At 53.5% G+C, this 13,439-nt stretch overlaps 5 protein-coding genes across 5 annotated transcripts; 2 read left to right on the top strand and 3 right to left on the bottom strand.

The window, feature by feature from the left end:
- Positions 1 to 249: 249 nt before the first annotated feature.
- CC77DRAFT_1007042 (hypothetical protein) lies at positions 250 to 1,838 on the bottom strand (the record flags this gene model as incomplete). The annotated part of the gene is made up of 4 exons (XM_018523455.1): positions 250 to 749; positions 820 to 1,015; positions 1,065 to 1,303; positions 1,520 to 1,838. The coding sequence occupies 4 exons, from the start codon at positions 1,836 to 1,838 to the stop codon at positions 250 to 252; spliced, it is 1,254 nt and encodes a 417-aa protein (XP_018387924.1).
- A 1,788-nt stretch (positions 1,839 to 3,626) lies between these two features.
- CC77DRAFT_1029597 (MFS general substrate transporter) lies at positions 3,627 to 5,507 on the bottom strand (the record flags this gene model as incomplete). Its single annotated transcript, XM_018526527.1, has 4 exons — positions 3,627 to 4,218; positions 4,296 to 4,529; positions 4,582 to 5,320; positions 5,492 to 5,507. 4 exons carry the CDS (start codon positions 5,505 to 5,507, stop codon positions 3,627 to 3,629), a joined length of 1,581 nt encoding a protein of 526 aa, XP_018387923.1.
- A 31-nt stretch (positions 5,508 to 5,538) lies between these two features.
- CC77DRAFT_733663 (hypothetical protein) lies at positions 5,539 to 6,103 on the top strand. The gene has a single exon (XM_018532980.1). The coding sequence runs from the start codon at positions 5,663 to 5,665 to the stop codon at positions 5,978 to 5,980; it is 318 nt and encodes a 105-aa protein (XP_018387922.1). The 5' UTR covers positions 5,539 to 5,662; the 3' UTR covers positions 5,981 to 6,103.
- Positions 6,031 to 8,160, top strand: CC77DRAFT_1018545 (hypothetical protein; the record flags this gene model as incomplete). Its single annotated transcript, XM_018524643.1, has 1 exon — positions 6,031 to 8,160. A coding segment is annotated over exon 1 (1,646 nt), but the record flags the coding sequence as incomplete, so codon positions are not given.
- A 131-nt stretch (positions 8,161 to 8,291) lies between these two features.
- On the bottom strand, positions 8,292 to 13,099 carry CC77DRAFT_958726 (hypothetical protein). Its single transcript, XM_018535554.1, has 3 exons — positions 13,055 to 13,099; positions 11,420 to 12,994; positions 8,292 to 11,367 (listed from the first exon to the last, which is right to left on the bottom strand). The coding sequence occupies exons 2-3, from the start codon at positions 12,944 to 12,946 to the stop codon at positions 8,623 to 8,625; spliced, it is 4,272 nt and encodes a 1,423-aa protein (XP_018387920.1). The 5' UTR covers positions 12,947 to 12,994; positions 13,055 to 13,099; the 3' UTR covers positions 8,292 to 8,622.
- Positions 13,100 to 13,439: the final 340 nt, after the last annotated feature.

Genomic DNA, 13,439 nt, shown 5'->3' with positions numbered 1-13,439 from the left:
TAGTCTTTTGTAGCAGAACAATCGAGTACTTTTTCCATTGCATCTGACACATTCTTCAATAGTGACTGTAAATGAGCAGTTTAGGTTTTCACATGATCGATATCTCGCTGCACGTGGAATACACGTTGTCATGGTCGACACTCGACTTTTCGCTATTCCTTACATCTGTTCAAACGCCATGCTATTCACCTTTCTCACGCTTCCTACTTCTCCTGAACTCCGCTTACTACTCAATTCTAACGACTCACACTACAAATTGGCCAACAGATACCTCAATCCAGCCCACATCTCCTCACCACTAGGCAAAATCTGCGCAGCTGGCAAGACAAATCCGTAGTTACCAGTATCCCTCAACTCAACCGTCATCGAGTAGTTTGCCTTGGCAACCTCAAAGGCATAGTCCACACTGTCGCCGCTGACCTGGTAGATAGTCTGGCAGATGGGACCACCAGTGAATGTTGTTCCGTGCACTGCTTTGACGGCAGCGATGGCGCCGCTGGTGAGGGAGGCGTATTTTGCAGAGTTGGGGAGGGTACCAGAGCAGGTGTAGCCGTAAGGGTACATCCAGAGCTGGCTGTAAGAGTGAATGTCCATGTACAGCGAGATTCCCTTGCCGGCAGCTACGCTGTCGAGCTGGGCCTTGAGCAGTTTAGTCTCTACGCCGTCGCCGGCGGAAGGGCCTTTGTAGTCCTGTGCACAGGGGTCGGTTGATGCGCCGCCACGCTGGTCCCAGTGAGATGGCCAGTTACCTGAGATAAGGTCATGATGTTAGCGTATATCATTCCACATGTATATCGTAGGTGTAAAGGGTGTGCTCACGGTTGATGTCACGGCCGACGCAAGACGCTCCGGAAGTCTTCTGGCGGTTCTTGCGCCACATGCGGTCAGACGATTGGGTGTACGCGAAGCCATCTGGGTTCACAATGGGGAAGATGTAGAAGTCGTATGAGTTTTTGAATCCGGCTGTGGTGGAGTCGGTGGATGTGAGAAGCTGGTACGCAGCGTATTCGACGACCTAGAAGTATTAGTATGGCGGTGAACGTTTCTCATTGGGTTGGTAGTACCATCGTCGTGATCCACTCTCGTGCGTGCACTGTACCATGCCAGACTACGCCTCGCTTCGAGCCTTTACCACCGCTACCCCAGATGTGGATACCTTTAATGTCTCGGCCCTCAACCGACTTGCCAGCGGAGATTACTTCAGCGTTGTTTGGGTATGCAGCTGCGAGATCCGTGATCCATTGCATGTGGTCGGCAATGGAATGGTACGAGTTGAACCACGTAGCACTTGGTGCAGCGCCGGCTGGTATTCAATGTTAGCGCCATGTTCACATGATGCCGCTCTGTAGAGCAAATGTACTGTAGAGCGCATTTTTCAGAGTTTTGCCCCACCCATACTACAACCCGAAGGTATGCAGAGTGTTCTGTGTTAGAAATTTACAAGGAAAGGAATGACGTATATGTTCAGAGGGGGGCTAGGTTTTAGGGTACAGGTTAATTGAAACGGTCTTTCACGTACCAGCATACACGCTAAAGGTTTCCTCGTCTGCAATAGAGAGACCAAGGTTGTCATGCATGACCTTGGTTTCGATGTCTTCCGTAGATGCTTCAAAGTCCTTCACGGCTGTAGGAGGCACCATGACGTCGACGACGTCACTGGACGCTGGCTTTCCCTTCCATAGCTCCAATTGAAGCTTGCTCATTACATTGTCGAGTTTGGCAGCGTTGGAGCCAACGTTGACGCGGTATACTTTCCAGTCGTCGTAGCTGACCTTTTTTGTAACTGAAGCCGCGGATGCAAGGCCTAGAGAGGCCAGAGTGACGTTGAGGAGCTTCATCGCCGCAAAGTGATGGCAGTACCGGTGAATGAGAAGCGTAAGAAATTATTTTGAGTAAGGGTAGTACCTATGTTATATAGTTGCAGAGCATCTCATATTGCGTAGCCATGCGACAAACACATTTTGATCCAGTAACGGCACCCCCGCAGCCCACCTGCCAAACTGGCTTTAATCTCCCACGGGGCAGATCCTCACCAAGGAAGCTGTTCCCATTACAGTGGTACAATCTGTATGTCAGCTTGGCATTTAATATCCCAAGACTACGATAAGCTCGAAGGCGACAGAAGCATTATGCGCCTAGCCGGTGATCTGCAGGGGGACCAAACAGCCGTAGCCAACGAACTGCCTAAACCAGTAGGAACATGAAAGCCTAGATTTGCCATCAACGAATGGTCACGCGTCGGTGTTTTTGTGTTTGTCTCTGTCTCGATTTTAGTGGAGTGCTAGCGACGGGGTCGGTGCGAATCTGGGGTTGTGTAAAGTACGACCTTCCGCATCTGCTTTGGAGGAGCCGGGAGTAGCCGTTTAGTGTCAAGCAGACCACGGGCGATCTTTGAGTGTTGCAAGCGAGGATAGAAATCGCCTTTGGGGATGCTAAGACCTGAAGCTTGTAGGGCAACGGTCATTGGTCTTGTGCCTCGGTGTAAGGTACGATTGTCATGAATTTGGCTGCGTTTCGCTGGACGCTGTCTAGTGGTCACCGTGGTACCATGATTGTTAGTGGAGCCTGATGACTGTGAGATGTTACTGTTCGAGCGGTTGATGGTGAAAGCGATCGGCTGTCCGTCTTTGATGAATGTTTGGTTAACATGTCATCGTGTCACAAGGCCAAGGGAAGGCGACAGGAGGCTCGGCGCGCTGAAGCTTTCCAAGTCGGCTGCGGCGCAAGCACGTGCACATGGTCTCTTGGCAGTACACATGAAAGGCAATCTTCATCCATTACATCTACGATCTCAGAAACATATAAATATCTGCTCTTGTCACTTCCTTGTCCAAGCTCCACAGCGGAAGGTTACAAAATTGTATCAGCAAGGCGCGCATGTTCTTATTGACTCTAGAGAGCCTATCACGTAGACCGACCGAGGATATGACGAATTGCGTGAACCACACCAAGTTCCGATATAAGCATTCTTCCAAAGGACGAATCGTAAATACATATAAAGAGTCACAACGTGGTAGAGCTACCTCAAGAGCCAAATTTGACCTTAGTCCGATGTGACTCGGCACCACGATTCTGCCATACAAAACTTCACATACCTCCCACAACATATGCTCCACAAAACAACTTCCACGCCGTACTATTACCAGAACCCGTGAATGCTGTCAGAGATTGTCTAATCGGCGTTCTCATACCCTCCTTAATTACTTTCACGGTCGTCCTTGCTAGATCCGAGCACACTGAATGCGGTTCCCACACCTATTGCCCTCTGGTGGTAGTGCTCGCGTGGACAAATTGGCACGAACGCTTCGTTCCTTGGCTTAAGAAAGCAGGACTAGACGATGAATATGAGATGATCTTTCGACACACTGTCCGACAGTACATGACGTCCCAGACTGTTCGGACCGTAGTGTGCTTCGCAACGTTGCTCGCAATATTTGTGCCGCAATGCTAGGCCAGGCCCCCGGTTCTGGAAGCTGCCGCATGTCTTGCAACCGATCCTTGAACGCATTGCTGAGAATCTAAGGATCGACAGTCTGACGATATGTCATCCTTTCGCAACTGTGAAAGCCAACCTGCTTCGTTTCTCATTGAATTGAAGCCATCAACACTCGCTAAAGTTCGAGCTCTTACTCTCTTTTCAGTCCAACCTTGCCCGCCTTCTTCAATCCTACAACAGCGATCATCATGCAAACAATCATGTAACCAAACATAAGCCAATAGCTCGCCCTATACCCCTTCAACAAAGCCACGTCATCTTGATCCTCAAACGCTGCTCCGCTTTCCCCATCACTGTGGCCGGTACTCCCAGTACTCCCACTCTTGGTCTGTACTCCCAACGCAACGACCTGGCAACTACCCATACCCAGGCTCATACCAAATTGCGCGACGGTATTGAACACAGCACCCGCCAACGCCTGGGTCTTCTCTGGGAAGTTATCGCTGACGATGATGAGACCGACAGTGAACAGGACATCTGCGCTGAAAGGGGCAAATATTTGGGCCCAGAACGCAAGCTTCCAGTAGCTCCAAGCTGGAGGTACGACTGCCATTAGGAGAGGGGAGAGGGCGCAGATGCATGCGGAGCCGGCGACGAGCCAGCGGGCAGGTATGCGGTGGATGAAGAGGCCGACGAATATCTGGATTAAGACACCTGTTGTCAGGTTTGGAAGAAGGTAGAGGGATGTTGCTAGCGTCGAGGCGTGTTGGACTTCTTGGAAGCTGTTTTGAGGGTCAGCTTTAAAGCACTACTAAATCGATATCATTTCAAGAACACGTGTGTTCCGGAAGATACATACTAGAGGCTGGAGAAGAGTTCAATTGAGTTCATGACGCCATAGGATAGCGCGACCATGATGCATGTGCTGGTAAAGGGCAGGTTGTTCCACAGTTTGTTTGGTACAAGGGCCGGCTTGCCGCATCGTTCACGGTAGTGCATCCAAGCTGGAAAGGCGAAGAGGAGAACAATGCTGACAGCGAGGAGTGAGGCCGTCTCTGCTGAACGGATGCTTGTCAGATCGGCGCTGATGATACTACACGCTGTTAGCTGTCTTATACGCTTACGGTAGAACGGAAAGGACATACGCGAGAACGTATGCAAGAATTGCTAGTCCGCCGCTGGAAATCATGCCACCAACCCAGTCAATCTCCCTGCCAACCTTCTTCCAGAGTGCAATGACACCATCTTGGTTCTGAGAAGGAAGTTTAGGTAGAGTCCAGATGGCTCCCACAGCAACAGCCAATAAACAGCCTCCGGTCAAGTAAAAGCCTACCCGCCATCCAGCTCTTTCAATCATAACACCACTTAGTACCAGACCAACAGCAAATCCCAGTGGCTGACTAAATCCCAGACACGCGAAACCAAGATTTCTCGCTCGTCCCGACGGCACAGCACCAGTGATGATAGCAACAGAAGCAGGTAGATGCAACGCAAGCGCCACTCCCTGTAGAGCCCGGAAAACAACAAGCTGGGCACCTGATTGCGCAAAACCGCATGCTAGCGTGAAGATACCGAGGAAGGTGATACCCGTCATTTCAACCGACCTGGCGCCGACTATATCGGCTATCGAACCAGCAATGAGCAATGCTGCTCCAGATGTTAGACCATAGACGGAGGAGGGCCATAGGTATAGGGATCGTTCTAGTGAAATGGAACGGGCGATGATGGGAAGTCCGACTGTGATGATGCCATTGGTAAAGCTGGCTATGAAGCCTACAAAGGAGGGGGTGAAGATTGTAAGGAAGGTATGGAGAGTGGACACTCTTTTCAGAGACGGCGCTGTGGAAGACTCGGCGTCGGACAAGCGTTGACCAAAGATGGGGGCTTCTTGCGATGGCCGCTGAGGGTCGGGGATTGCGGTCTTGGGTATCGCTTGAAGTTCGAAGACGTCGGTCGCTGTCACAGTCTGCGTTGCCATATTTGACTTTTTTTTTTCACGAGCTGTTAGTTTATGCAGTTGATACGGCGAAGAGCATTATAAACAATATTCTGGACCTTGCATTTTTGACATGTTAATAGACAAAATTTCTTGAGGACTAGCTTGCGCCCTACGAGTGTAGACATGTCAAAAACCAGGGTCCAGCGTCGTTGGTAGGATTTTGGTCCACAACGACAAGCTGTAAAAGAGAAAATTGACGCGGGTTTTCTAGAGCTCTACTAAAGAGTATGCGTCAGGCACGAGTACGAGCGACAAAAGAAAGGCTACGATATACGCGGTACATGAGGCTAGTCCGGGGATGCGGACCTCCCGCAGAGGGTCGGATGCAGGGCGCTGCAAGTCCTTTATGGGGCCTGGCTACACCGCCGATTCCAGGTATACATTGTTCGCGAAACAGCGGTAAAGAAGGGCAATTGTTGGGAAGGAAGTGTGCTGTAACATCTGATTTAGACTGGAATCCAATCAATCGAGGGCTGCCGCGTGGCATTGGTCGTGGTTGGTGTTCCAGGCCGTGCTGTTGCTGCATCAACGCGTTGTTTGGGTGACGTAGGTCGCGTCCCCAACCTCGTCCTAACCTCCTGCATTTGCTCACCAGCCACCCGCACCCAACACGCATCAAACCAAAAGTTAACGGGGGCTACGCTTCCACATTCCAAACCCCACACTACACATTGCTACTACTGCTCACCCAGAATACACTCTGACTATTATCTGCCAGTTGCATTCGCTGTAATCGACGCTGCAATCCACCTGCACCTGCGAAAACACAAACACGACTGTTCCGCCTACCATGGCGCCCCATCCTGAGATTGCGGCCGACGGGCAGGCACTCTCGCCCATGGCCGTGAATGCTCTGCAGCTGGCCAAGTCAATGGTCAAGCGTGAACAACCCGCACCATACAAGGACCTCGCCTCAGCAGGCGCACGTCCACCAAACGACCTCTCCGGACCCGGCTTCCAGGCTCTCTTTGCCCTGATCGGTGTCGGACTGGCACTTGGAGCCATCTGGTTCTTCTTCTGGGCCAAGAACGGCGGCTTCAAGTGGCGCGAAAACGATTGGGAGGACTACAAGTCGACGGTGCTGAGGCGCAAGGGACCAGATGGAAAGACACTATCCAACGCAACCAAGAGCACCAGGCTCGGTGGCGGCAGTGTCGTTCACGGTGGCAGCTACTTTGGCGAGCAGAGCGAAATTGCTTACACTGACGAGACCGGCACAAGCGTCGACGCCAGCGAGTACCGCGACGCCGAGCGAGGCGAGGGCGGTCTTCGTGGTGGAGATGGACGAAGGCATAAGAAGCACCGCCGCGACCACACCAACGACTACAAAGACCCTGAGCTCCGCAAGTACCGCGAGGAGAAGGCTGCCCGTGTCGGCGGCCTCAACCGCGTTGGCGACGGCATGTACACTGACTATTCTGGCTCTCAACCTTCTGAAGTCGGCGGCTCTCAGGTCTCGAGTAACGTACCACTGGTCAAGAAGGAACCCAAGGACCCTAAGAAGGAGGCCAAGGCTAAAGAAGCACGTGCAAAGGAACGTATGCGCAAGGCCAAGGCCGCTGAAAAGGAAGCTGCGAAGAAGGCTGCCGCCGAAGAGAAGGCTCGCAAGGAAGAACAAAAGGCAGAGGCTAAGCGTGCAAAGGAAGAGCAGAAGAGGTCCAAGAAGACACCTTCCGAAGCTCCCGAAATGGCTGAAGTCAACCGCCCCATGATTGAGTACCGATCCCCTCAGAGCGACTACAACCCTGGACCTGCATACACCGAGTACACTGCCCCATCTGAAGCCGGCACACCCACACGCGCTCCCACAAGGAGCAAGGCACCATCTGGCCCCCGTCGCGCTCCTCCCTCTGCTGCATACTCTTTCACTACCGGCGAAGACGACAACGCAACCGTCTACACTGGCGTCTCCACTAGCGACTTTGCCAAACCTCCTCCACCCAAGGCCCCCAAGACTGAGCGCTCCGCACCTTCTGAAGTCACTGAGTCGAGCTACTACTCCGATTACCGCCCCAACGCCGACAAGTCCCTCTACTCGGACCCCAACAAGCACGCCCCTCGCTCCCGCTCAGCCCGCCCATCTCAGGATCGCCCCCGCTCTGGTCGCCCAACCTCCGAGTCTCGTCCTCGCCCATCAGGCTCCCGCTCGCGCCCAACCTCTGAGTCGCCCCGCAAGCAACACCGCACTTCTCGCCCAGCACCTCCCCCATCCGACATCTTCACCACTACCAACGGTGACTCCCAGGGTCACATGAGCTACCCATGCCACATCCCTGGCCTTAGCCAGGCCGGCAGTGTACACCCCATGGAGAGTGTCTCTCAAGTCGGTGTCCCGACAAACGCAAGGAGGGAGCGTGGTGGCAGAGACGTCATGGACGGCTACCGTCGCGGCGGTGTCCGTGCCGTAGGACGCAGGGACAGCTTGAGCGACAGTGACTAGATTCGTGCACTTTCTTCTTCTACTGCATGATTTCGAGGTAATGAGCATGATTTGAGGCGGCATACCCCTTCTTGGCGTTATTTGGGTTTTGATAGAGCGACTTCTTTCGACTTTTCAACTTGGTACAGAGAGCGAGATGAGACATGGAATTGGTGCCACTGTATAGTGTACGGACTTGCAAAGGGTATACCAGTGGTGGATGGAACGACGATCAAGCGTCATGGGATCAAGATTCACGGACTGTATGTAGTAACAACAAAGCAATACATGAGACGATATCACGATATATATCACTTGTTTCCAATGCATGATTTGGTGAAAACGTTTGAACGAAAAGGGTATATCACATTTGCTAGTCTTCCATCGCAGAGACTGACTAGTGCTAGACTACAACGCTGCATAAGAACCAACGGAATCCAGTGCTAATCTTCAAATGAAAGAGCAGATAGTAAAGAAACAAGAAACTGAGAGACTGTTCATAGCTACATACATAGGCATTACCTCGTCCGTTTTCCTTTCCTTTCCCAGTTTCGTAGTCCAAGCCAGATCAACTGGCTTTGCTTGCAGATCGTGTATTGTGTTTGGAGAGATGACGGTGCAGTCTTGTAAGAGAGTGATTGTTGGGGATGATGGGGGGTGTGGTGATGATACATTGATGTCGTGTCGTAGCGAATGTGCTGTGGGGTATGGTGTGTTGGGGTGTGGTGGTGATAGGAGGTATGAGGAACAGGCTCATCAGATGATAGCCTACAACTCATCCTTCACCGCTTGAGTGGCTTGAGTAGCGGCGCTGGAAATGCTGCTGGCAGCCTCCTCGGCACTACCGGAAGCGGCTGCGTACATGGAGGCAATGCGGCTGTTGGCGGCGGCCACGGCGGAGGCAATGCGGCTGTTTGCAGACTCCATAGCTCCTTGTTCTGGTCCATAGACTGCGGAGCTGGCTGCTGAGGATATGTACGATGCGTTTTCACTAACGGCAGACGCGACATACTCGGCGTTGGCGCTGGCCGCAGACGAGATGGAGCTGTACACACCGCCAGCACCGCTTGTAGCTGAGGCGACGTAGTCCGCTGCGGTAGGCGTACCGAAGATCGCTGCGCTGATGGCAGCTTGGGCAGATACGGCGGCTGATGAAAAGCTATCTTGGGCTGATTGTGTACCGTAGAACTTCTCGCTCACCTGAGATTGGATAGATGAGTAGGCGCTCGCAACCGACTCGCTGGCCTGCTCTGCGGCACCCTTGGGCGTTCCATAAAGAGCGATGGAAGCACTCTCGACGGCAAGATCCAGAGAAGCGCTAGCTTGGCTCAGAACGTCTTCAATCATGGCCGGTGGTGTAAAAACGGCACTGACGACCGATGAGGCAGAAGCGTACGCGTCAGCAGCAGCCTCAGTGACGGCCTCATAACCATCACCAGCGTACGAGCTAGCAGCGTTGATACCTTCGCTTGCATATGATTGTGCGGAAGCCATAGCCGCGGGCAGACCAGTGGAGTATGCGGACGCGAAACGGCTCATGACACTCTCAGTGAAGTCAGGCTCCTTGCCGATGACAAGCTCCGAGATGAGAGCCTGAACCTCAGCATACTGTGAAGCGGCGGCAGCGGTAGCCTGAGCGCCGTACGCACCAGCCTGAGAGTATACAGACTCTGCCCATGGCGTAGGCTGCCCGTAGACTTGACTGCTCGCCTGAGCAATGAGTGCCTCCCAGTTTTGACTGGCTTGGGAGGCTACCGACTCAGTCCAAGGGGTTTCAGAGCCGATGACACCAGAGCTGATTTGGGAAGCAGCCGACTCAGCAGCAGCCTGGGCGTTGGAAACGGCCGACTGTGCTGAACCAGAAACGTAGGAAGCCGCAGACTCAGCGGAACCAGATACTGCAGACGCAGCAGAAGCTGCCGATGCGGAGGCAACCGAAGCCAAAGACTCAACGGTTCCTTGTTGAGGACCGTATGCAGCGCTCGAGGCAGCGCCAACAAACTCAGAGTACCGAGCGTGGGCTAGACCAATAGCTTCATAGTACTGTCGACGAGCGCTATCAGCAACACCAGTGGATTGAGGTGCAAACTGAGCGGAAGCCTGGCTGAGGCCTTCAGAGAGGCGAGAGGATGCGATGGAGGAGACCGATTCAAAGTAACCCTGAGTAGGGCCAGCGGCATAGCTCTTCACAGATTCAGTGTACTGCATAGCGTTTGACAATCGCTCGCTAGCGACTGCGAGAGAATCAGAGTAGGCCTTCTCGAAGTAAGAAAGCATGGTTTGGTGGGCAGGCTGGGGCTCTCCAGAGACCAAGAGGGATAGCTGAGCTTTCGCATTCTCCAACTGTTTGCTTGCCGCGCTGACGGCGTCGTTGTAGCGCGAGCTTGCCTCAATCTGAACGGTCTTGATTATCGCCGTGGGTGTTGGAGTGCCATAGATCGCGTATGATGCCGCAGTCACAGCCTGAGCATACTTGTCGGCTACAACGCTAGTGGCGCTCTCAACGGCTGGTTGCTCGGTACCGTATAGTGCACTTGAAGCTGCGGCGAGGGCCTTTGCGTACTGCTCACTCGCGACTGACGAAGCGGATTCGACAGTACCTTGGGTCTTGGTAGCACCTAGTAGTGCTTCGCTGACCGCTCGGCTGATTTCAGCCGCGCGATCTCCAGCATCGGCGACCGCGCTCTGCAACTTGTCAGAGTACGTGTCGTCCTCGTCGTCATCCAGAGGTTGATCGAGGACGACTTCTCTTGCTTCTGCGATGATTTGCGCATTAGCTCCGCCCCACACCTTCTTAGGCGATTCGTAGGCTGCAGAAGCTTTGGAAGCGGTGTCGTCAATCACTTCGGATGCTTTGGAGGAGGCTTGGGACAGCAAGCTCTCAGATGAGGGTGTACCCTGAACGGCTTCGGACGCTTGAGAGGAAATCTTCGACGCAGCATCCTGGACAGATGATGCAATGCTCTCGGTGAGTGGGGTAGAGCTGCCCGAAACAGCCTCAGAGACCTGTGATGAGGCTTTGGATGCTGCGTCCTTGACAGATGAGGCTATGCTTTCACCAAGGGGGGTTGAGCTACCCTGAACAGCTTCGGATGCTTTTGAAGAGGCCTCAGAGTATACACTCTTAGCAGATGATGCAATGCTCTCTGAAAGTGGTGTCGAACTGCCTTGGATTGCTTCAGCAACCTGAGAAGATGCTCCTTCGACGCTGTCCATGACTTGCTGGGCAGCCTTGCGAACACGAGGGGCGAAGACTTTGTCAGAGAAGTCGTCGCTAGCGTCACCAGCCCAGATCTTGGACTTGGAAACGTCTTTCAAGCGTACCAGTTCGGCAACCATATCCGACGCAATGGCCATGGCCTTGTCTTCGAGCTTCTTGGACTCCTCGTGGGCAAGGCGAAGACCTTCGTGTCTTGAGCCAACGGCTTCGACTTCGGCCTGCCACTCGTTGAGCGTGTTCCTTAGCTTGTGGTAGTTCTGCCAGTCCTTGTAGGTAACGCCATCAGTCCATGCCTGCCATGTTAGTTAGTGAGGCTTCTAGAAAGGGAAGCTGAGTATAACATACCCATCGCATGCCTACTTCTTGAAGACCAAGGCTGTGGATCTTCTCGAGTACTTCGACAGTGCTCCTGACAGCAGCTTGTACCAGGGAATCAGTCTCCTGGTCGTATGATGCCTTCCACACACGAATGTCCTGGGCGCGCTCCTTGACCGTGAGACCGAACTCGCGAGTTTTGGTGCCGCATTCTTCGTATGCAGCCTCTAGATCGGCATCTGTAGCGTCTTCCGGAAGAGACTCAACAGTCTTCTTAATGTAGCTCTTCAGCTTAGCGATGGTAGAGTCGGCAGTCTCCTCTAGCTTGACAACCAAAGCCTTTCCATGTCCATGGACAGCGTTGTCAATCTGTCGCTTTGTAATTTCTGCTACGCGTACCTCGAGGTCTTCAGAACCCTTGTCTGCCGCTGTGGCGAACTTAGTCTGCCAGTCGCGGAGATCCTGGTTGAGCTTTTCTTGCAGTTCAGCGCCAGTGAGCTTAGGCTCAGAGGGCTTCACGGAGGTTGCTTCAAGCTCACCAGAGGCGGTGTTGGCTGATTCGCTGCCAAAGAACTCGTCGAGGACACCCCAGCCAGACCCTTCAGTAGAGCTGGGAGGGACAATAGAGGCGGAGGAGCTGGCGATGGTGGGAGTATCTTTGATAGACTCAGTGGGAAGAACTGTCTCCGCATCAACCGCAGAGACTACAGACTCGATCTTCTGTTGGTCCCTGTAGCGGCCTAGGCGTTCAGAGATGCGGACCAGCTGAGGCTCGACGTTGTCTCCGTATAGGACGCGCAGTTGGGGCCAAACGGTGCGAAGAACGAAGGCCCAGGTAGCATCCTTTGCGGTATGGACGTGGGGGTAGACTATGTCGACGAGGACGTGGTGACCATAAGCGTGACCCTGTTGGAGGTACGGTTTGGATTGCTCATAGGCTGGCAGCAGGGTGTGAACGTAGATCTCTTCGGAGCTAGTCTTGAGGTCGTTGTAGTATGGAGCAGCAGCATCAGTCGCCTTCTTGACGTGAGGGCCCAGATACACGTCGTACTGTCCCTTGACTTGCTTCTGGGCATTCTCTAGCTGGGGCCGGATGGACTTCTCATACTGGGTCTCTGCGTATTTCCTGGCATGCTCAACCCTGTGTGCACCGTATGTAGCGTAGTTGTCCTGGGCGAATGTTGTGATTGGTGTGGTGTAGGGCTTGACCTTTTCGATGTGCGGGGCGACGTACGTCTCGTAGTATGGGTCGAGATAGGGCGCTGCGTAGGCCCTGGTCTGCAGGTAGGGTTTGCAGACACGCGGGGAGTCGTGGTTGAGCTGGTGGAGCGAATTGGGACACCGGAACAGGAAGGTGATGATGAGATACCACGTGGATAGTCTCGCAATCATGCTTGTGAAAGCTCCCACGATGCCTCGTCGGGGCTTTCGTGGCCTCGCCGACCGCGAGGTGAGCTGCGTCTTGTCCGTGTGGCCGTTGGCAGTGCCATTGGCGGAGCCATTCAGACTGCCATTCTGCTTGGACTTCTTCGCCCTTCCGTTGGCCTGGGCGGCCATGCTCGCGTGTGGTGGGCGATAAAGCGGTGACGCTGTGTGGCTGACCAGCTTCAGGGTGTCAGAGTTAGTCCAAGTGCGCCAGCAGGAGAGACGGATGTCGCTACGTACAGAAATTCAGCAACGGGCGGTAGCGTCTGGTTTGTTGATGTCCAGAGAATAATGGTGATGGCTGCTCAAAGTAACTTGTCTGTTAGCGCTGGGGGAGGACAACCGAGCTGCAGCAGTGATGTAATTGCACGTGCGGACGCGGGACGGGAACACGATATCAAGATCAGGATTTAGATGTGCGTTGGACGCCTGGAGAGCGATAGCTACTTTGCAACGGTGCAGCAGGATACCGAGATATAACAGCTGGAGAAGACGAGCTGGCTGTCGCGATTTCCACTCTTAAACGTGCGCTGCCTCAGGCTTCCCCTGCAGTTCGCGTCTCAAAAAGCACCGCTGGCTGCCGACGACGGTACCAAGAAGCGCGTCTTAGTGTGGCTACAAGGTA

The sequence above is a fragment of the Alternaria alternata genome (assembly GCF_001642055.1).
Source record: "Alternaria alternata strain SRC1lrK2f unplaced genomic scaffold CC77scaffold_6, whole genome shotgun sequence".
In the NCBI taxonomy this organism is placed as follows: domain Eukaryota; kingdom Fungi; phylum Ascomycota; class Dothideomycetes; order Pleosporales; family Pleosporaceae; genus Alternaria; species Alternaria alternata.
This window is presented reverse-complemented; position numbering and strand designations above follow the sequence as displayed.